Source organism: Hipposideros armiger, unplaced genomic scaffold (assembly GCF_001890085.2).
Source record: "Hipposideros armiger isolate ML-2016 unplaced genomic scaffold, ASM189008v1 scaffold_130, whole genome shotgun sequence".
NCBI lineage: Eukaryota > Metazoa > Chordata > Mammalia > Chiroptera > Hipposideridae > Hipposideros > Hipposideros armiger.
The window spans coordinates 2,923,758-2,946,224 of NW_017731480.1; the positions used below are offsets into that span (position 1 = coordinate 2,923,758).

The window sequence follows — 22,467 nt, forward strand, 5'->3', positions numbered from 1 at the left end:
AGTGCTTTGCCTGTATAGAAGGCCTGAAAAAATATTAGTTGAAATGAATTGCACTGAAATAAGTCTACTTCTGATTCTCTGGCAGGTGGAGCCCATGAAGGCCTGCAGCACTTGGGTCCTTTCGGTAACATCCCAAACATCGTGGCAGAGCTGACTGGTGACAACATTCCCAAGGACTTCAGTGAGGATCAGGGCTACCCAGACCCTCCAAATCCTTGTCCTGTTGGAAAAACAGGTAACACACTTGCCCTTGGGTTCTTGTGGATCGTAGAGGCTTTGGGAGGAAATTAAAAATTTGCACATCAGGTGTAAATATTCCAAGAAATAGTATTTCTAGTCTGATGATCCCCTATGTATTCGTAGGTAGATTGGCAAGGGTGATTTATTCTGGAATCCTTGGTGAGTTCTGGTGTTCAGATGCACTCACTTCAGGCTCCCTTACCAAGGCTTTACCTTCTGTCTCTCTCCCTCTTTGGGAATTGATGCTTTTTTCTGCACTTGCTATTCTTTTAATAAAATGGGAGGGTTGTTTTGTTTTGTTTTGTTTGTTTGTTTTGTTGTTTTTTTTGGCCTCTTCTTTGACACAACTGCTGCCTATTTTTAGAGTCTTTGGAACGGATTATTTGGTTTGTGGATTGCCCATGCCCATTTGTTTTCCTTCCTTCTCTTGACACTCAACATTTCAACTGTCTTAACCGGTTAACATCTACCCTGAAATGTTTCTCTGGAGGCCAGGAGGTTGCATGAGAGTGAGGGTAAGAAGTTGGCTAAAGCAGAAGGTGGAAACTTACCTCGCTACTTGTGTATCCTTCCCACTTTCCTACTCCCTAATGCCAATGAGAATGAATGGTGAGTGGGCTGCACTTATGTTGGGCTGTGAGCTGCTTACCTTGGTGGTTAAGAATAGTGGCCCTTGACTCGGATTACCTGAATTCAAACCAAGGTCAAGATATGTGACCTTAAACAAGTTAATTCACCCCTTTGCACCTCAGCTTCCACATTTGCAAAATGGAAGTTGTGGGAAATCAATGATCCGTGGTAAGGACTTGGCACAGTACCTAACACAGAGTAAGGATCATTAAATGGCATCCTGATTGTAATTAGCTTTGCCACTAGCAATATTGCATCTCTCTCCTTGGGCTTGTGCAACCTTTTAGTACCACAGTAGTCTTTTTCCCTAGCCTAATAATAATAATAATAATAATAATAATAATAATAATAATAATAGCTGGTACTTATTATCCTTACTTTAAAGACATGGAAACTGAAGTTTAGAAAGTGACATGTCCAAGGCTATCTATATAGCAAGTAGCTGAGCCAAGACTCAAACTCAGGCCTGCTTGGTTCCGGTCTGTGCACTCAATCGCCATGACAAATTGCCTTGCCCTGAAAATTTTGACAGCATTTTCAGAGCATCATGTCTAGTAATGGTAGGGCATAGATAATAACATCTGCCAAGAGGGATAACCTTTCTTGGCTTTGAATGGAAGACATGCTTTATTTCAAAGAGCAGCCATAGTATAAACTGTCATTTAAAGACAAGACAGTGGGAAGAGAACTGAAACAAATAGCACACCTATGATGTGCCAGATGCTCTGTGTATGGTCATCCCTATTCCTCATAGCAGCCCTGTAAGGTAGGTATATGATTATTCTCATCTCATAGAGGAATGAATGGACTTATGGAGACTACGTCAACCTTTGCAAGACACAAACCCCATCTATCACTTATGAGCCAGGATTTGAACCATGAGCTCTGGTCTCTTGGCCTTCAAAGTTTACCCTGTTATCGCTGTAACACACAACATTGAGTCCTGTCTAGTGATTGCTGTTGCTCTTATATAATGTATTTTTTCCAAGAAGCTGAAATTGTTTCTAAAGAGCTCACCCAAGAGAAAACAAAGTGAGTCATGTGGAATGGAGGTATATTAGTTAAGGAAATACTTGTTATAACAGATAAAAAAAATTATAGTGTCTTAACGCAATAGGAATTTATTTCTCACCTGTGTGAAGTCCTGACAGAGGTAGGTGAGGGTGTGGTGGGGGGTGAAAGGTTCAGCAACTCAGACCACCATCTTTCATCTTTGCACTTGACATGCACAGTTGCCCTGGTGGCAAGAACAATGAGGCAGGGGTGGTGGGGTGGGTGGGCAGGGAGTGAGGATCATATAGGAGGTTTTTATGGGCCAGGCCTGCGAGTGGAATACATCACTTCCACCCACATCCCATTGGCCCAAACTCAGGCATATAACACCACCTGATTGCAAATCAAGGCTGGGAAATGGACTGTGTGTAGAGGGGGAAAAGGAAGTGGGTTTGGGAGGCAGCCAACCAGTCTCAGCCACAGGTAGGAAAAAGAGTGAGAGTTTGAGATGCACAAATCCCATAGGGGAAGTGACTTAGAGTGACTGATGTAAATAGAATCTGACCTTTGGGTGTCTAGTTGGCTTTAATACATTAACTCTTAGAATAATGATAAATGCCTTGGCCCTTCCTCAAAAACCTTTTGTTTGCAGCAGATGATGGATGTCTCGAAAACACCCCTGACACTGCAGAGTTCAGTCGAGAATTCCAGCTGCACCAGCACCTTTATGATCCAGAACATGACTACCCAGGCTTGGGCAAGTGGGTAAGTCCAATCTTGGTTACCAGTTAATTTTACAGTCACGTGCTTTGAAGGTACTGATGGCAGAGAGGAGCAATATGGGTGGGAACAGAGAAGAAAAGTTATGTAGAGACTGATTTTTCAGAGAGGGTCTTTATGTAATTACCATTCCAGATCACACTCATAAGTCTAGGGTACAATATACCAGCCCATCTGAAGAGTCAATGATCTGAGCCGATCTCATCAGCTATAGTCTCCAGAGATTTCTACGCCAACGTATTCCACACCCTAGGTCATAACACATCCCAAAGTCTCACCAGTGTTTCACACAGCTTTTATAGGAAGTATATGATTTTTTTTAAAAAAGGATACTGAGAAAATTAGCAAATGTTATCTCTAGACTGAGGAAGATGACCTCTGCAGAATGAAGGGGAAACAATGCCAGAAGCTTAGAAACAGATGTATGTAATTCTGGGTTGTGGAAAGAGAAGAAAAATTCCAAAACGTGTAGCAGTGAACTTGCTGTCAAAACCAGGCAAGAATCTATAATTGCCAGTTAAGGAAATTCCTTATAAGCACTTGGAAAGAGAAAGCATGACCATTTGGCACAGGTTTGCTAAAAACACGTTTTGTCAAACTAATTGTATTCTACTTGCCAGCATTATTCCTTAACTTGCCAGCTTGATGAGGGTAATGAAGTGAGCATGGTGCATTTGGACTTTCAGCAAAGTATTTGATGAGCTCTTTCATGATCTCCTATCGGAAGAGGTGGAGAGATATATCCCAGGCAAGAGAACATCGCTGGAAGGGGGCTTATTAAAGAGTCGACGTTAGTAGGGAGGGAGATGTCACATGGTGTCTGTCCTGCAGGTCCACATTTTTATAAATGTTTGTAATAAAAAACTTAGGATGTGCACTTAGCAGATTCTCAAAAGATGACACAAAGTTGGAAGGGCTAGCACTGAATGACAGAGTTGGGGTTCAAGATGATCTTAACAGGCTGGAACAATGAATCAAATAAGATCACATTTGAATGGGGAGATGTCTAGGTCCCTGTGGTTGAGTTTTGTAATCAAAGGCTAAAGCCATGTGAGGAAAGTGGAAAAGTACACACTTGGAAAGAGAGAGGAACCTTTCTCAGTGTTAATTCACGTATCAGTAGGCAGTCAATACATCTGTGGAATGAGTGCATGAGCAGAGATTCCTAACTGCCTAAGCCCTTCTAAAGCTATCGATCCCGTCTCAGCTCATTACTGGCAGCTGACCTTGTTTCCTGCTTTACTAGCAATATTGTAACCTCAGGACTAAACTCTCTCCCTTCCTTTTACACTGTTGTGGAGAGCTCTCCTTCCTCACTAATGACCATTGTCAGTTTTGCATCACCTTGCTTTAACATTGCACTGTGTTGATTGACATGCAACCCTCAACGTGCATACATTTCCTGTCTTAAAACAACAAAGCAACAACACCCCCCTAAGTTAATTTTGTTTCCTCCAGTATGCATTATTCTATGTCTCTTTTTCATAAGCAGCTCTGTTCAGGAGAATTGGCTTGTGGCGCCGTTTTGAAGCCTACTAGTAGAGTTTGAACATGTTAAATTAAATAGAACCTACACATCTGTAGGTCCTTGGATAGGAGTCTGAAACTATGAAAGGCTTCTATACAGGAAGTTATTCTGGTGGCGTAATAGAGAAGGGACTAACGGCAGAAAAAAACACAGGAAGTAATTCCAGTGATGAAAGCTGTTGAACGCAGTGAATTCAAGTGAATCTCACCAATGTGATGAGAATCTAAGACATTTTGGAGGAGGCCGGAGAACTGATTAATTGGTATATGGCGTAAATATAGCATGAGGAGGAAAGAAGAGATGTCAGGTTTATATGAAGTGGATGGTATGAGCTTTTCCTCTGAAGGAATCTTAAAAAGAAAGGAGGAGAGGGAGGTGGGAGAGAAAAGAGGGAGCGGAGAGAGGGAGGGAGAGAGTAGGAACTCACAGAGGAGCATTGGGAAGGAATCCACAGAGGCGGGCAAAGGTATTGCCAGCCAGAAGCAAGGGACAGGTTCAACAAAGACCAAATAGGAGACGTAGTTTGCTTCATTCCAGGAACTGTGCTAGGTGCTCAGTAGGCAGTAGCCACCAAGACACGGTACTGGTTCTCAAATCGCTTAGTCTTCTGGTTGAGAAGAACTGCATGCAAATAAAATGAACCCGGCTGAGCACTGTTCAGCTCCATGTTCTCATTACCCCATGAGCACCAGGTGCAAGTACTAAGAAAGATGGGAGGTAAGTAAGTGTAGAGGAAGATCCAGGACTGAGGGCTCGCATGGCCAACTGCACAACAGCCATTGAGGAAGTCGAAGGTGCTAAAAAGGTCATCATGGAGGTCTAAGGCGAGAAGGTATCCCGCGTAACTGGTAGGCTAGACATGAGCTAAAGACAGCAAGAGGGAGGCTGTGAACAGTGTGAGTGAGGGCAGAGATCCCAACTGGGGAGGCGGGAGAGATGGAAACCTCCCTCTTGCCAACTTTCCTTGCCTTTTCTTGAAAAGCTTTAAAGATTTCTCTCAAGTTCCACTCACTCCCAGCACTCCAGTGAGAGGCCAACCACCATCCTTCATTCTCTGTGTATCCTTCTCTAAATACTGATTTGTTTTCCCAGTCATACCCCTTCCTTGTCTGTATCAGAGCTCAAGAGGAGGACTGAATGTTAAAGGGAAGTACTATTACAGGTCAGGGACCAAGGACCAATGTTTACACACCTTTTACCATCTATAATTATGTGTTTGTTTAAACTTAGGTTTCCTTCATTTATTTCCTCATTACCACCTAACAGTAAAACATGGGTTGCTTGATCTTCACATGGAAGTGTGAATTGAGTATGCCTTGCTTTTCTAAGCTGGGGTCCACAAGCCTTCCTCAGTGTTTATATAGAATGATGGCCTCAAGCTTGTCTTAAGCTCGATCATCAAGTTAACAAAGTAATTATCTTTCATGGGAAACTGCGTATAAGACCCTGATTTCTTATTTGCTAAAATCTTTCCCTGTTTTTGACATTAGCTGAAACTGAGCTGGGTCTTTCTTTAGCAGCGATTCACATAGAAATATCAGAGTCTGCCTTGTTTCCTGCATTGGTATCTCTGTTAATGCATCAAGACACATTTATTAAATTCACATCATATGTCTTCCAGGCCTGTGTTAGGTGATGGCAATACAAAGATGAATAGTAATTGTATTTTATAATGCACTAATAGATAGTCATATTTATTGAGCACATACTATGTACCAGACACTATGCTAAATACTTTACATGAATTATCTCATTCAACCTGCCCATCCCTATCACTCTCCTTTTACAGATGAGACAATACAGGCTTAGGGAGTTGACTGGGCTGCCCAACACCACAGAACTGATGATTGCCAGAGTTGGGATTTGAACCAGACCATCTGACTCCAAGAGCTCTTTAAAAACTGGAGAAACTCCTTATCTTTTCATGGCTCATCGCTCAGAATGTGTTCTGCCCAGCGGTCCTATCGAGTCCCATCCAGGACTGGTTGCCTTTGAGACAATGTATGCACACACAGCACTGAGTGGCTGTGACCAAAGGGTCGCTACAAGATGTCAGTCACCTCTTCCCTTCATATGTTAATCGCCGAGTGTAACAGGAAAAAGTTGTGTCAAAAGCAAACATTTCTCCTTTCCAAGTGCTTATAGCATCTTTTCATCAGCAGCTTGGGCAAGTAGAGGCTCTTCCTTAAACGGAGGCCCTGGTCACGGCGAGAGCTTGAGTCAGGTGAGAAAGGAGAGACGAGAACCCTCTCTCTGCTTTTCTCTGTGTTTCCTGACCTCAACATGTCTGAAGAGTCCAGTGCTCGTCAGTGGCGTTTGTCTCATGGTTCCATGTGATTAGACTCGAGTGATGCCTTTCTGATATGCTCTTCTTAGCGCTGCTTATCAGGAGGCACACGGTGCCAGTTTGTTCCACAATTGGTGGTGACCTGGTTAAAGTCATGTCTGTCAGTTTTCTCCAGGGTAAAATGACCATTTTTGCTTTTGAAATTAATAATTAATCTGCAGGGAGATACTTTGAGACTGTCTAAATGTTCTGTCTCCATTAAACTTTTTTTTAATGTTTACTTTTTATTTATTTATTTATTCATCTATTTATTTATTTATTTATTTATTTATTTATTTATTTATTTATTTATTTATTTATTTAACTTTATTGGGGAACAGTGTGTTTTTCCCAGGACCCATCAGTTTTAAGTCAAGTTGTTCTTCAATCTTAGTTGTGGAGGGCACAGCTCAGCTCCAAGTCCAGTTGCCATTTTTTTCAACCCAGTTGGGGGGGTGGGTGGTGCAGCCCACCATCCCATGTGGGAGTCGAACTGACAACTTTGTTGCTGAGAGCACACGCTCTAACCAACTGAGCCATCCGGCCGCCTGCTCCCCATTAAACTTTTAACCAACAGTTTTAGTATCCCTTGATGATACTCGCCAGAATCAATTATAACTATGGTCATTTTAATGGCGATTTTCTTCTTTTATTAGTCTTTATGCATTTATTGGTTGGCATTCTGCTCTAAGCAAGAGTTTCCCCTGCTCGTTTTATTTATTTATTTTTTATTTATTTATTTATTTATTTATTTATTTATTTATTTATTTATATTGTGTTTATCTATTTAACATCAGTATGGAGTTGTTGATACCTATTCTTATTTATTTTGGTGTTCAAACTGCCCAAATTTAGCTAGTGGGAGTCTCTGCAAGCTGGCATTTCTTTCTTTTTGACATGTCCCCGTCACTTTTTGAGCACTTCCTTAACGTTCTGGCCCCATTAGATATTCCAACTTCATTCATCCTTGTACTTCCCCTGCCCTAGCTCTGCAAACAGACATTTCTCCAAGAAGCCTCCCTGGTTCCATTTAGGAATGGAATTTGAAACCAACATCTGGGCAGTTTTCCAAAATCTTGATGGCACAATGGAAAGCCCTTTTTATGAACTCGAACCTGCTACTCACATGGGAAACAGGCTCCCCACTTCTCCCTCCCCACCCATCAACAAGGAACGGGTGTCAGGAGAGGGGCCTGGTTTTGTCTCATTCGTTTTGGATACTTCTGTTACCTGCACTATACCTGCCAATCCTTGCCTTTAAATCCATACAAAGCAGGGCTAATCCGGTATGCCCCGGCCACTTCCATGCAAGGGTGGGACATCATCGTCCTGCTAATCCTATCCCTAGCTCTTAAGGAAATGCAGGGACCATCCTTGACAGGAAGACTTGCCAGACCTTTTGCATTTCCTTTAGAATGAAGGCTCTTATGGGTATAATCGGCCCCACGACCTTCTAAAGAAGACTAACTAAAATGGTGCTGCCTCTATCCTGCTGATGGCACAGTGGAACTCTGTCACAGATGATTGGCTGTCCTACACAACAGCACCAACTCTCAGGCCCCTTCGCACTCCCTCCTGCTCAGGCAGCTGAATACACATGAAGAAGCTTCTACCCGCTATCCGCGCGTGCTTTTCTCCAGCCGCCTGCCCCAGCTCTGGCATGAACTCCCCAGACTACACTCTTTGTGCAGCAGGAATTGTTACATTCCAGAAAGGCATCTACAGATGACAGGAATGAGCCTCACAGCGATATCCTCATCCCTCAAGCAAATGATCTATACATCCCCCTTTTCTCCCTTCTGATATATATGTATATTTTGCTAAATGAGGTAACATTGGTTTAGAACATTATATAAGTTTCAGGTGTACAACATTATAATTCGCTATTGTATACACCGTAGCGTACTCACCACCAAAAGTCTAGTTTCCATCTATCACCACACAGTTGACTCCCCCTTTACCCATTTTGCCCTCCCTCCACCCCGCTTCCCCTCTGGCAACCACCAGTCTGTTGTCTGCTTCTATGAGTTTGTTTTGTTGTTTGTTAGTTGTTTTTCTTTTTTTTTTTATTCCACATATGAATGAAATCATGTGGTATTTGTCTTCCTTCGTCTGACTTTATTTCACTTAGCATAATACCCTCAAGGTCCATCTATGTGGTCGCAAATGGCAAGGTTTCAAGAGATATTAAATTGATCAGCTCCCCAAGTGAGCATGAGAGTGAGGCTGTGGCCAGTACCGGCCTCTTGGCAGTAGAGGCTGCTTCCCTCCCTGGCACGGCCTCTCCGCATAGTTGAGGTTGGGCAAGAGATGTGCATTGTAAATTGTGGGTGAGGTAGATTTTTAATGAACGTGAAAATTATGAAGCTCATTCTTGGCATTTGGCATTTTCATTTCCAAATCTACCATTAAAAAAAAAAAACATCGTTCTATCCAGACAGCTCAGAGGATACCAGCATTGTATAAACTTGTTCCTTACCAAAACTCTGTCGTCTCCTTTTTATTTTTTTTAGATCAATGTCAAGGTATTTCATTTAGAGTAAGATGAGTCACCTTTCTATACATTATTTCCCTTCTGATTAAAAATCAAATAAAAAAACCCCAACACAAGCAAAGCCCCCCAATTCCCCTTCTCCCATTCTGCCTCCAGGTTAAGTGTCTGTCTTTTATAATCTCAATAGAAGGGAAATCTGTTGAGCATGTGTCTGATATTCTAGAGCTCATTTAAGTCCACGATGTGTTTGAAATACAGCAATATGTGGAAACACTTATACAAACTGTGGTAACAGATCCCGTTCTTTCCCCCAACATAGCTTTCCTTCTGCCAAGAAGTTTTTTGGCAGTTTTTAAAAGGTTCACTCTATTAAAAATGTTATAGGCCAAATGGTTTTCCGATTGTCTTGACTGGGTGCACTGGCTTAAGCCACAGGAGGAAAGGTTGCAGAAGGCAGAGTGTTTCATTTATTTACCTAGAGGGTTGTTATTAATAGTCAGACACTACTCTAGGGAACAGTTTATGTGTACAGCTCATAAAAAGGGAGTCAGATGGAAAATTAATGTGAGATAAAATTGTTTGTTTTAAACAAAGGCTGTTCAAAGTGAGGAGATGGGTTTCCAACGCCTCCTGTGTTTTAGAATGTTGTATTTTCCTGTTTATATGATTGTCGATGACACTGATGTGCCTCAGGGCATTGCAGAGAACTTTATTAAAAGCTGCACAACCACCAGCTTTTCCCTTGTGGTCCATCTTTCTGACACGACATTCCTTTCATCTAGCTTTGTTTCCAAAATATGTGTATGTAAATATCCAGGGGACACACCAAGTGTTGCTTTTAAAATAGATGTTCACCAAATTTGATCCATACTTCTGCATTTGTTTTCTTTTCTCCCTGCTCTAGAACAAGAAACTCCTTTATGAGAAGATGAAGGGAGGACAGAGACGCAAGCGGAGGGTAAGGCACGGCTGGCTGGGTTGTGGTTGGGATGCCTGAAGCTTCTGAGTGGGGCAGTTGACAAGCTGGAACCTTCAGTTGTTGGAATGTAGAGAATCTTTTTATGTGCAGTCCTGGGAGGGCAGAACAGTGGTCCCGTGTGATGAGGGCCATGGCCAGATAGTCCACCCTTGATCTCTGGGATGGTTTCTCAAGCTTTCACATGTGATTTTTAGTGGAACGCCAAGTTTTATGGTGAGTCCATCACCTCCATTGCACACAGGACATGTACATTGTGTCTCTCGCATAGATGTGGGAAATGCGGGGAGTACATGAGGATAGGTCTTTTGGCAAAGGGTGTGTAGACCACTGGGGGAAACTGTTCACCCATCTGCATGCATTATATAAATACACAAGACAGGAACAAGGAAGTGATGAGATGAAGAAACCTCATTCCTCCTACATACCTGTTTTCTAGGCCTAGCCGAATTGATATAAAAACCCACCAGATCGATTATATTTGTTTGCCGATCTCTGAATTTACTGCAGGCTTCATTACTAACCATCCCGGGGCTGCCCAGGGTGGGACCTTGGTCTGGATGTTGCACATTTAGCCATGACGGTGTTGCCTCATGTAAAGCTGATTGTCAAATGTGCTTTGGGTTTCCAGAGCATTTGATGGCATTGGGACTTTAATAAAGTGATCATTGTCCATTCTGGCAATCCACTGCTGCCGTCCCACACAGACGCACCTGGCCATCTTTTTTTCATCAGATGGAGAAAAAGTTAAGATCCTGCTATTACATAGCATAGTGCTGCCAGATAGTAACCATTTTAGTTAAAATATACAAACCAAACCTTATACACAAAGCCACCGACTGTTTATTTAGAATAGCAAGTGCTAGGATTCTGGCAAACTTTGGGACTCTGTTCTGTGGTCATTATGGCCATGCTGAATAGCTTTGCCCAATCCAGTGAGAGAGTGCTATAAGAGATGTGGATTTTCTGGACTCAGCATTCATTCTCAGACTCCTGCTACAGAGAGTTCCAAGCTCCTGTGCTGCCTGACAAAAATGCAGAAGACCCACAGCTAATTTTCTATGTGAGATGCAGTTCTGACGTCTAGAAACAGATCTTTGGGAGTGTGAACGGGGTTATTAGGGATTTTTCTTGGGTGATTACAGTTTCCAGTGGCAAAGGATGGCAGAGAGTTCTAAGGGTGTAATAGGGTCTTGAGAGAACATCAAGAAATTTTATTCCAGGAGCTCAGAATACACATAATTTACCAATAAGATGTCTTGACTATCTCCCCATGGCACAACAAGGACATTTCCAAATAAGACCAATGCTGGATCCAAAATGAATAACTTGGCATGAAGCTTTAATTGTCTCTGCTTCCTGGCTCACCATTTCTTCTGCCCTGATTTGAGTCATGGCCGCGGGTCACGATTTAGGTTCAGTGATCAGACCAGGATTACCAAAACTCAGAATTCTGGCTAGGACACATGTTATAAAGGTTTTACTTTGGCCTCAACTTCTTCCGCATAGGAAAGGCTTAGAACCTATGAAAATAAGGGTCACTTTGACCCAAAGGTATCAAGTTCTTTCTATTCTCAGACATCTACTAAGACCCATGCTCATGCCATAAACCATGGGCCTCTCAGGACTTATGGGGAAACAGAACTTGCCTCTCTCGTCATCAGGCCTCAGATGGTGTTTCCATCTCAACTAAAGACTTGAACCACCACCTCAAGTGCATGAATCGATATAAAAAAAATTGTGGGCTTTCTTTTGGGAAAAATCAAGGCTTTCTCCAATGAAGCTCAGCATCTGCTGTGGGTTTCCAGAGAACATCAAAAGCAAAGATCCTATCCCAATGGTTCTTCCAGTTGTGAATTGGGACTAACGTTTGCTGTGTATAACCTAGCCAGTCTCTCACCCAAGGTAGAGGATAAATATATTAGTGCCTCAAGTTCTTCAGAGAATAATTAAAACCAAGTACCATGATTATTATTACTTTTAAGTTAGGATTCAATACTAGTAAACATTTATCAAAAAGGTTCAACTGATTGCTCCTTTTACTTTCTCACTAATCTACTTCCCCTCTCTTCCAATCATTGTCATGTTCTGGGTCTGGGCAGGAGGACTCTCTCCCATAAAAGTGCCTCACCAAGAGGATTCTCCCCAAAGTTACAACTGAGCCCCAGGTGTTTTTATATAACTTTCCATACTTGCTCAAATCCAATTGAGCTCTGGGCTGGCCGAGTGGCTCAGTTGGTTAAGAGCTCTCTGAAGAGTGCGAACTCTGAGCAACAGCAGTTCGATTCCCAGCCTGAGCTGAACTGCTGCTGAGCTGCCAACAGGTGGCAGGATGGTTCAGCTAAAAAAAAAAAATCCAACTGAATTCCTAGTTACCTCATGAGTGAAAGGTTAACTCATCTTTAAATGACCTTGCAAACCTTTTAACTCTTAAACTATCTCTTGTTCATAGTTGAGATCTACTATTTATCTTATTCAAAGAGTTTATCAATCTTTCATTCCAGATTTCATAAACATGAACATCTCATGCCCTTTTTTAACATATAAGAATTTTCAGAATAAATATTATTATTAAAGAACAATAAAAACATTTATGATAATTATGATATTGAATATACTTTTTCAGTCCACACTTGTTCCACCTACCCAAAGATTCTGATATGATCCCCTGGGGTAGGCCAGGCCGTCTCAGTTGACAATCGTTAATGTAAAAATATGTTAGTTATTTTAAATATTTTAAAGATTCTTTCCCAGTAAAGTACTGTCTTTTGTGACATGTCATTGTTCAGATCTATGAGGACATTGAATATTTTGTAATTCTTCACTTGTTTATGACACAGTTTTGCAGGGTGAGTTGAACCTTTCATGATCCATTACCTGTCGGAATATGGAAAGATGTTTACAAATACTAAACTCAGGTTTCATTCCTTCTCTTTGGAGAATGTCTGCTCACCTTTCTAAAAGGCAGGCCATGTTTCATGGGCAAGAGAGACCCACTGTGAACTGCCTCCATTCATTCCTAGGGGCTTAGTATCCAACGGGATTGCTGATCACTTGTAACTACAGCTTCTTTCGTACATTTTTATTTAGAGATTGGAAGGCAATTTCAATAACAAATATTTCAAAGCTGTTTGAAAATTTTCTGCTTGCTAAATAAATGCGGTGCTGTAAAGCTGCAATTACTAGTTCAAATCCAAACCTCAAAAAAAGGAGAGATGTATTAGAGAAGGAATGGAAAAACCTTGACTCATTCAGGATACCAACAGATGAAAGAGATGTCAGACTATGGAGACTTGAGTAAAAAATAAAGGAGCCTTCCATATAACTTCCCCCTTTTTCTTCAGCTTTTCAATTTGACTGAGGGGAGGTGGAAATGATTGCTAGAGCCTGGATGAATCCTCTTTAGTAGAACACTGGCATGGAAGAATCAACACAACAATAGGGTGATCTGTGACCAGTCTGCAGATGCTAGTTTCCACTTGGCCCTGCTCTGTCATCTTGAGAACATTCTTCTTGTAAAATAATTTAATGCACTTCAGATTCTCTCCCCCACCTAAATAAGGCCATCGAATAACAATTCTCTTTCCCATGGTGCTTGCAAATCCAAGTTAATAGTGAGAGCATATTAGCTGGTTCATATGAAATCTTGGTGCCTAAAAGGTGGGGGGCATGTTGCATCTGATAAGAACTTTAGAGCTGTGTGAAAGACATAATTGGGCACATTTATCAGTCAGACAACGTTTCTCTGCCTCCTGAGGCATTGGTCAATGCACTGGAGTAATCACGTGTTAGGTGGTAGGTACCACTGTTACCTTGTAGTTAACCCAGTAAGCCAATAATGATTCTTGTTCATCTATTTTGTGAGATGTCTGTATTCAAGGTTCAGGTATAACACCAAACCATACATATTTTTTCAGAGTGTCAACCCATATCTACAAGGACAAAGACTGGACAACGTTGTTGCAAAGAAGTCGGTCCCCCATTTCTCAGAGGAGGATAAGGACCCAGAGTAAAGTGAAGATGCTGGGTGGACACCCACACTGCCCATTAGGCCTCAGTATTGCTTATGCGCACGTGTTATTAGAACCCTCATGAATGGCAGCGTGTTTCTAGTTTAGACAAATATGGATAAAATATTTTGTTATTGCATTGTCTTTCCCACTGATATCTCTGCTTTCTGCTAAATTAGAATATGAGCTTTTTTTTTTAATGTGGATCTGCAGTGAACATTAAAAATAAAGCATATATGTCAACAATAATAAAAAGCAAGATGAATGAAATGCCCTCAGATTTCTTGCAGTTTAGAATAGTGCTTTGGGCCACACTGTTTGGGCCAAGTCTGTAAAAAGCTGGCATTTGCTTTTGATGATGTTGTTTCCCCAGCCCTGGGCGTTGTCACACACCAATAAAAAAGATTGTACATGAGAGGAGGAGCTGACACATTTCACTTGGCTACATCTTAATAAATGTATATGCAAGCATTGGTATGGGAAGCTTTTTAAATTTTATTTAGAGCATTATAAAAACAATATTTTCGCTTACTAGAACAAACTCACAAATACGAGCTTATCTGATCTTAATGATCCTGTGAAGTAAATGGGACTGTATGATGATCCGCAGTTTACAGATCGTGGGACTGAGACTCAGCGCTACAGAAAGCTGGAAGTGGCACAGTCAGTCATGGTGACTAAGGCCCTCTGAGTTTGAGTTATTTTGTTTATTCAGTAAATGTTGGGTTTCTGCCATGTGCCAGGCACAGGGCTGGGCTTTGGGGGTGCATCGGGGACCCAAACTGATCACTAAGGCCTCAGGCAGCAGACCATGCCATCCAGGTCGCGAGCCAGGTCTTCCTGTGTGCACTGAGTACACCAGTCAGCACTGCTCTGCTTTGCAAGTTTGGAACTGCTGTAGGAGACCTCTCCGGCCTGTTTTCTGAAGAAGTGGGCAATTTTCTTCCAGCAGAGCTCCCAAGTCAGGAAAACAACTCAGTAAAAGGCTGGCAGGAATCAGTTCCCTGGTGAGATGCTTTCTGCGCCCTTTATAACTCTTCACGCTGAAGGAGACAACAATTTCAGGCTTTGATATCATTGGCCTCAATTTCCTTAGCTATAAAAAAAAGACAGCTGTGAGAAAGCACCCAGGGAGAAAGATCACTCTTGATTTTTATTTTAATGAGTGCACATTAAGTCTAAATGTCAGTGACTTGTCTAATAGAAATAGCTTGACCGTATTTAGTGAACCTGAGAGTCTGTTATTATCGCTTATAAAAATCAAGGAAGGTATTGGCACCTTTTTCATGCAGGAGGCATTTTTCCAAGAGGGCTTCTGCAGGCAATTTCTCCACATCCCATGGCATGATTTCAGAAGCATCCTTTCCTCCTGATTCCAAAAGGTAGTTCCCTCACATTCTAGAGATGTGTAGAGCTGGGAGGGTCGCCCCTGTGAATTCTGGATTTTGTAGGCTTTTTAGTTACATTTCAGACCAGTTCTAGCTCTCTTAGGAAAACCAAAGACAGCTCTTTCTCTAAGGTTGTTGGACAGAAAAGAAAGAAAAAATGTCTAAAGAAAGGTGTTTTGAGGTCATGAGGAAGGAAGGGGTAGGGGAAGCGGGGGGAGGTGAGGTCACTGTGCCTGTGTTTGTCCTGTTTACCTCCAGATGCATTCTGCCCTCCCCTGTTGTTCTCTGAATGGCAGGTGGGGTTTCCCAGGCTCCCTTGTCAGCTAACTTCTGTCTGGGTTTAACGTGAGGTCACCGAGGGGAGAACAGTTGGCGAGAGACTGGGAGAAAGCAGGGTGATTTGCTTTCTTTCCCAGTAGCTGCATCTTTTCAGAGGCTCCAGTCTCTGCCGGGTGAGCCTGACCCCTAAGTTCCAGTCATGTCTCTTCCTCCCCTAGTCCCTGCAGCCAAAGGAAACCATGCCTTCTTCTTTATTATTCTTCACTGGGTTATTTCATTAACGCCTCTAGCTTCCTGGCTCTTCTATCACTTGTGTAACCAATTTTCTGTATTAAATCCTTTATGTATGTATGCCACAGAATCACATGGTGATCATATGGTGCCACTGCCTTGGCATAGATACACGGGGCTCGGCCAAGCCCACAACCACATTTCAGAGGTGGCATTACAGAATCAAATGGAATGGTGAATAAAGATGACGGAGGCCGAGGAAGCTGAGCAGGGGTCACATGGGACAGGGTGTTGTAGCAGCTCCAGTTCAGAGTCTAGTTAATTCTACCTTTGTTAAAACCCCCATTTCTACACTCTAGTAATCTCCTTATGGTAAAATTAAAGCAAAGCAAAACACAATGGATACTGCCATTTCTCTGACACCTAAGAACTGCATCCTGTTTAGCCAACCTCAACTAGAGCCCTTTCCTAGTGATGGTGCTGGGAGCCTGTGAACATTTATTTAAGGGGGGAGAGACTACCCATCAGAGCATTGAACTACAAGGGGCCCCTGGTGGGTTATTGAGTTCCTCATCAGGGTGCAATCAACATGAACACTCCATAAACTTTGATGTTTTCAATAGTCATTCAAGCACACACCTGGCAGGTGGTCCAGAATCTCCTTCCTTAGCCCCTCCCTACAATAGTCTTAGATATCCAGGGTACTTCATCAGTCTGAAATGGGGATGGGGTGGGGTGGGATCACTGGGGCATGGGCAGGCACCACAGGCATTTTTTTGCTACCACATAGCCTTGTTGGTGAAGCTTGGTCTCCCCCAAAGCTTAGACACTTATCCAGCAGTATGCCAGGCTAAGACCCCAGGAGGGCTGACGTGGGCTCCAGGATTGGGTGATGAAAGTAAAAACCTACTTTGTTCCCAGTCACAGCTGCTATCAGCTGTGTGCACCACCACTCCACGTGGTGCTGCTCCAACATGCGCCACCTCACACCCTCTCCCCTGTCCTCTTTCCAAAATCCACTCAAAAACAGACCAGCTCTAGTTAGACCCATTTACCAGGACACCACCAGAATCAACAAGAGCCAGTGATTCTTCTCTCAGGAAGAGCACTCATTGTCTCTGCTCCAGATAGGGTTCCCCTCTCCCTCTACACACAGATGAGGCTGGCATTTGTGTAGCCCTTTCAATGGGCACCTGGTTCAATCTCTGCAGAGGGCATTTGTGCACTTCCAAGTAGGAAAATAGCTAAGATTCTCTCTAAGGTTCTGTGGTTCATTCACAGACATTTCATGAGCCATGAGTGAGCCAGGTGGGGAGATAGAAATGATTTAGGAGCCCAAGGAACCTGCAAAGCAGACAGGCTGATAGGGTGACAGAAGTCATGGTAGAATCTGGGCAGGTGTAATGAGGACCCAGAAGAGGGACAGCTAACCTAGAGTGGGTGGGTCAGGAGAGGAAGCCCAAAGGTCACACTTGATCTGAGTCTTAAAGAGGTTTTCAAAGCCAGGAAGGAGAACAGAAGGCAGAATGTGTCAAGCAAAGAAATGCGTGTGCAAAACCGTAGAGGAGAGAGAGGCAACAGTGCATGAATGAGTCCAATCTGGTGACATGTAGTGGAAGGCTGAGAAGTAAGCATAGTGAGAGAGGAAGAGGCTGTATCATGAAGAGCCAAATGGACCACGCTTTGAAGTGTGTGGACTTTATCCTGAAGGATGAGAAGCCCCAAGAAGATTTCATAAGGGGAAGGGGCATTATCAAGCTCATGTTTTAGAAAGATCACTGGTGACAGTGGGCAGACCAGGCCAAAGGCTGCTCAAGTTTACAACCTAGTCAAGAAGGAATACGAGACAGGCACACAGGAGCTAGAAATGCTGAAATTTTCGGGCACATAGCAATTCCCAGTCCTGTGAGCCCTGGGAGCTATTTGTAAAGCAAGGTGGTCTCAATGATGGGTGGGAATACCACCTGCATCTCATTGTGCCAGAGTGTTTAAATTTAATTCCAGGAGAAAAGGAATTCTAACATATTGAGTAGATATTCTTCCCAGCAACTTTCACCTAGAAATACAGTCAGGTCAGAGGTCACTCTTTCCCCCAAATTGGGTATCCCTGATTCTCTTACCACATGCCTCTGTGTTCCTGTGGGACCTCACACGTACTTCACTACAGTCCCTGTAACAGAGCATAACAATAAGAGTTACTATATATGCAGAACAGGTTCTATACACAGGGTTCACTTAATGCTCCCTCCCTACTAGATGGAGCTGTTGGACTGAGAAGTTATATGCTTAAGGAAGACTCCACAACTAGTAAATGGTAGAGTTGGAACTTGAACTTAGATCTCTTGATCTCCACAGTCGATATGCAACCCTGTACCACACTGCTACCCAATACTTATTTGCTCGTTATATGTTTGCCTGGTTCTACTGGGTTATACGTTTTTTGAGGCCATGAATGTGTGTCTCATTTTTCTTTCTATTCTGGCACTTTGCATAGGGGCTGACAAAGGCAATAGCTGGTTGCTGAATGCTCGAGCATTATGGAATGTTTTAAGCCATAAAAGGTCGATCATCTTAGACTATATGTGAAGAAGGAAGGGTGGGATTATTTTTTACTTTGGTGGGGTTGACAGATTCACTTGAAGGTGGGTCATTGATTCCCAGGTCCTTTTAAAACTAGCCTGTAGAACTTCCCTCTTCTTCTCTTTTTCCCCAAGTCACTGCCCAAATGTTGGCAGCTCAGGAAGTGTCAAGGCACAAAGTTCCAGCCAAGTACCTCAGTTTGCTGCACTCCAAGGATGGCTGTGCACGACCTATTTATTAAAGATATAGCCCAAACCAGTGCAGTAGTCCTGCTCTCCATGAAGGTAGATCTGTGGGCAGCCTCTGCCTTGGGTTATGCATGGGCTTTCATCAGCCAGTGCTACTCTGACCATGGGAATATCCAGTAGGCATGTGGGCGACACACAGGGCATAGGCCAGCCCTTAACTATATCAAGTGCTATGGAGACAGCCTTGGGAATTAGAAAAGAGAAACCCTGGGAAACGTTGGCCAATCAAGGGGGAGTTTGCTTAGAGCACAGAAAGAGAGCTTAAAGGAGAGGCAACGGAGCGGGTCAGTTCCATCACCTCACATGAGGGACATCCAGGATATTATCATGAGATCCCTCAAAAGGCAGACCTACATGAAGAGGCAAATATCTTGAAAAAGTAACATTTCCTGAAGCTTCCTGAGGTCTGGGTTTTACCAGCAGCCTGAGCACAACAGAATTTGGGGTGCTTGTTCTTTACATATCCGACTTTCTGTTTCTAAAGGAAAAAAAAGAGACTCTACGAAGACTTTGCGCCTGTCAGGCTGCTCTCCCGTGTCTTTGGTGACTTCATTGTAGATGAATCAGAAACATATGGATCATATTTCCTCCTAAAATACACATGGGTTTGGCAATTAAAAGAAAATGCGTACAATATACAGATTTGGTGGCCACCAGCCCTGTGAGAAGGCAGGGGCCAATAAAAATTATCGTAACTATTTAGTGAAAGAAAACGTGATTTCTAATGGGCACAGAGGCAACCACACAGAAAACTAACAAGAGATTTGTGAATGTCACACCTTAGCTTCTGACGTTCATAAGCAAAGGCAAGGTGTTTGCAAAAATTCTGGTAGAAACGTGGCCTTGAATTTGGGTTTAGAAGCATTAATTTATAAGTTCTAAAGAAAGAATCTTTTAGAAAAAAGCTGCTACAATGTGGGATGAGATAGACCTAAAAAGGTCATCCTGATAGATGAATGTTCTGCTGTCTGATGAATTTAATATGGCAGTAGAACTTGTCAATAAATTATTCCTTCCAACAGAAACCAAAAACATATACACAGGAAACAGAAAAATATTTGTAATAGCTCTTAGCAGAGGCAATTGAAAACATGAAGAGTGAGAAACATCTTAATAAAATAATTTGGCAACGGTAGTAATTTAGCCCCAAGCAAGCCATCATACGAATTTTCATCTTTTCACGTCACTCTCCTTAATAGGATTCATCACAATACCATTCATTCATTCATTGATTCATTCATTTATTCTTTCTTTCTTTCATTTTTTCTTTCAGCGGTAGCTTATCAAGCACCTATTTTAGGTGTCAAACACTGAGCCATGCTATGGGAGTCTTATACAAAGGTGTACAAGATATAGACTTCCCTCCTGTAGTTTTTAGCAAAATAAATAAGTGAATCTTTAGTGCTTTGTACACGATTATTATGGATTTGATTCCATACCATCGCAATTCAACAGAGCAGTTCAGCACAAAACCTTTGCTATTGGATTTATATTTGACCTTGGGTTCTGCTACTTACAAGTTGTGTGACCTTGGGCAGGTTATTTCATCTCACTGAATGTTATAGTTCTTTTGCATTTGACAAATGGAAAAGGAAATATCTACTTCATGAAATTGGTGTGAGAATAAAATACCTGCAATACAGCACCTGTATTAAACCTTGGTTTGGATGCCAAGTTCAGAGTTAGTTGGATTATAGTGCAATAAACAAATTATTTACTCTGGATTTTCCCAGATAAAAGCAATTTCATACAAAGAATTGGGTGTTTACAAAATTATCTGAAGATGTGGAGGAGAAGGAGGCAAGGGCCCGTGCTGGACATCACCAATTCAAGGTCACCATCACAGCTAGGATGCAGGGGTCAGGAAGTGCATGACACTGCCACCATCACACAGCTGTGACTGATGCATGACCCTCTGAAGCTGCTGCCTTGACACAGAAATGCTGAGTTTGCCGGCAGCTGCTGTCTCTCATAGGAGAAACAGCAGCAGAGAAATAGCTTTTCTCTTTCCTCTTCTACCTTTAAAATCTTGTGGGAGTGCACCAATGTGGTGTTGTATTTTGTTTCCAGACTGCTAGCTGCCAGGGAGTCTGCTAATGTAATTTTTAGCTTTCCAGCCCCTGCGATACAAGAAGACACATAGTAGGAGAGGGGAGTAGATATCATGTGCCAGTTGACCATTTTCAACATTTAAAATATTTATCACAATGTTTATATATGAGATCATAAATGTTAACTATTATTATTAATAGGTATGCTAATTTAAGCCAGCATTCATAAGCTATTATTCTTAGATGTGAAACTAGTCCTCATCATGTTTTCCTCTTCCACTTTATCAGAAGTATATAATCAGGAAATCGATGCATTTCCATATAGGAGTAGCCAAACCATGAGTAAGTAGAACCCAATTGCTCTGACGTCATTTTAGTGATCAACTCATTATTTTATAATTGCGCTACAGGAGAAAGTGTGACCAAATGGTTGATTGTGGAATTTTAGAGACGACTTTTTTTTTACAACTTTCCTGTTTGATAAAATAAGAAAGTGCGTTATAAAGAAAATGAGTAATTTCAGCAAAGATGTACATGAAACTCAAGCTTTATCATTAATACTAACATGGGAGCCACTTGTCCCCCAGATGCACGACGGCATGAGTGAAAAAGGCAAAGATGGAGGGTTTTTTTCTTTTTCATTTTTCACTATACTTTGGCTCTTCATTGTTGTTTTTGATTTTTGGATTGGGATCATGGACTTTTTATTCCCCACAGCTTTGGGGAGTTTTTGGAGTGAATGGTGCTATTTTAGAGTGTCTGATGAGGAATAATGCATTATATTTAGTTATATAACTAACTCCAAAAACATCAGGTTCTTTTGTAATTAGTTCATTATACCTCAGAAAACTCTGAGAGAGGTTGGCGTAGGAAAGAGGGAGTTATTGTTATTGCAACAGCAGATGAACTTAGAAAGTGAAAGGGGTCAATGGAAAAGCCAGGAAGAGAATGAAGAGATACCCAACAGCCTATCCCCACCCACCCCCTCCCAACCAACAACCCATGAGAAATTTTCAAAATCACTTTTTACATATGCCTTGACTGTTGATTCATCAAAGATGTCCTCAATAGATTCACAACTCAAACCACATTGCAGTATTTTTTCTTTTTAATAAAGAGGGGGATTGAAAACGTGAACATAGTATTTCTTCTATTTTTCTAAATGGATGTGTTCCATACAAAACACTGCCAGCAGCTAATGCTGTTTGTTAATATGCTCAGATCAAGTGGGTATACAACAAGCAAAACTGTAACATTCCTCAGTGAAGTATGATCAGATACTCTCACATGCAGTTTGCCTCCCTGTCTCGCATCACAAGAGAAAGGCCTTTTTTTTTTTTTGGATACATTTTGTCAACACTGAGCAGTGTAAACAGCTTTTTCAAGAGGTCAGAGTGTTTTCCTCTTGATTCACTGTGGATAACTACAAGAGTGTTTCCTTTTAAGCTAAAGCACTTTACAAATTGTTTCTAGTGAACCAATTTACATATTTTTATCACTACTATTTTTAATAAGAAACTTTTCTTGTTAAAAGCTTATTTCACTTTGTCCCAACCTTTCTGTGATGCTTGGGAGAAAAGAAACAGAGTTCATTTAAAACACTCTTGTTTATGACGGATGAAACCACAAACTTTTTGTGATGTTAACCCACTCCCAGAAAGCGAATATGAACTTCAGAGTATTTTGTGTTTGGAGAGAAGACACACCACGGAG

At 42.0% G+C, this 22,467-nt stretch overlaps 1 protein-coding gene across 1 annotated transcript in view; it reads left to right on the top strand.

Annotated features, from left to right (window-relative positions):
• SCG5 (secretogranin V) overlaps nt 1–14,450 on the top strand; it is a 51,595-nt gene extending 37,145 nt beyond the window's left edge. The window contains exons 2-5 of the mRNA XM_019649188.1: nt 64–235; nt 2,516–2,628; nt 9,896–9,949; nt 13,885–14,450. Of these exons, the coding sequence (XP_019504733.1) occupies nt 64–235; nt 2,516–2,628; nt 9,896–9,949; nt 13,885–13,980 (435 nt within the window). The 3' untranslated portion in view covers nt 13,981–14,450. The remainder of the gene's footprint in view (nt 1–63; nt 236–2,515; nt 2,629–9,895; nt 9,950–13,884) is intronic.
• The last annotated feature ends 8,017 nt before the right edge of the window (nt 14,451–22,467 follow it).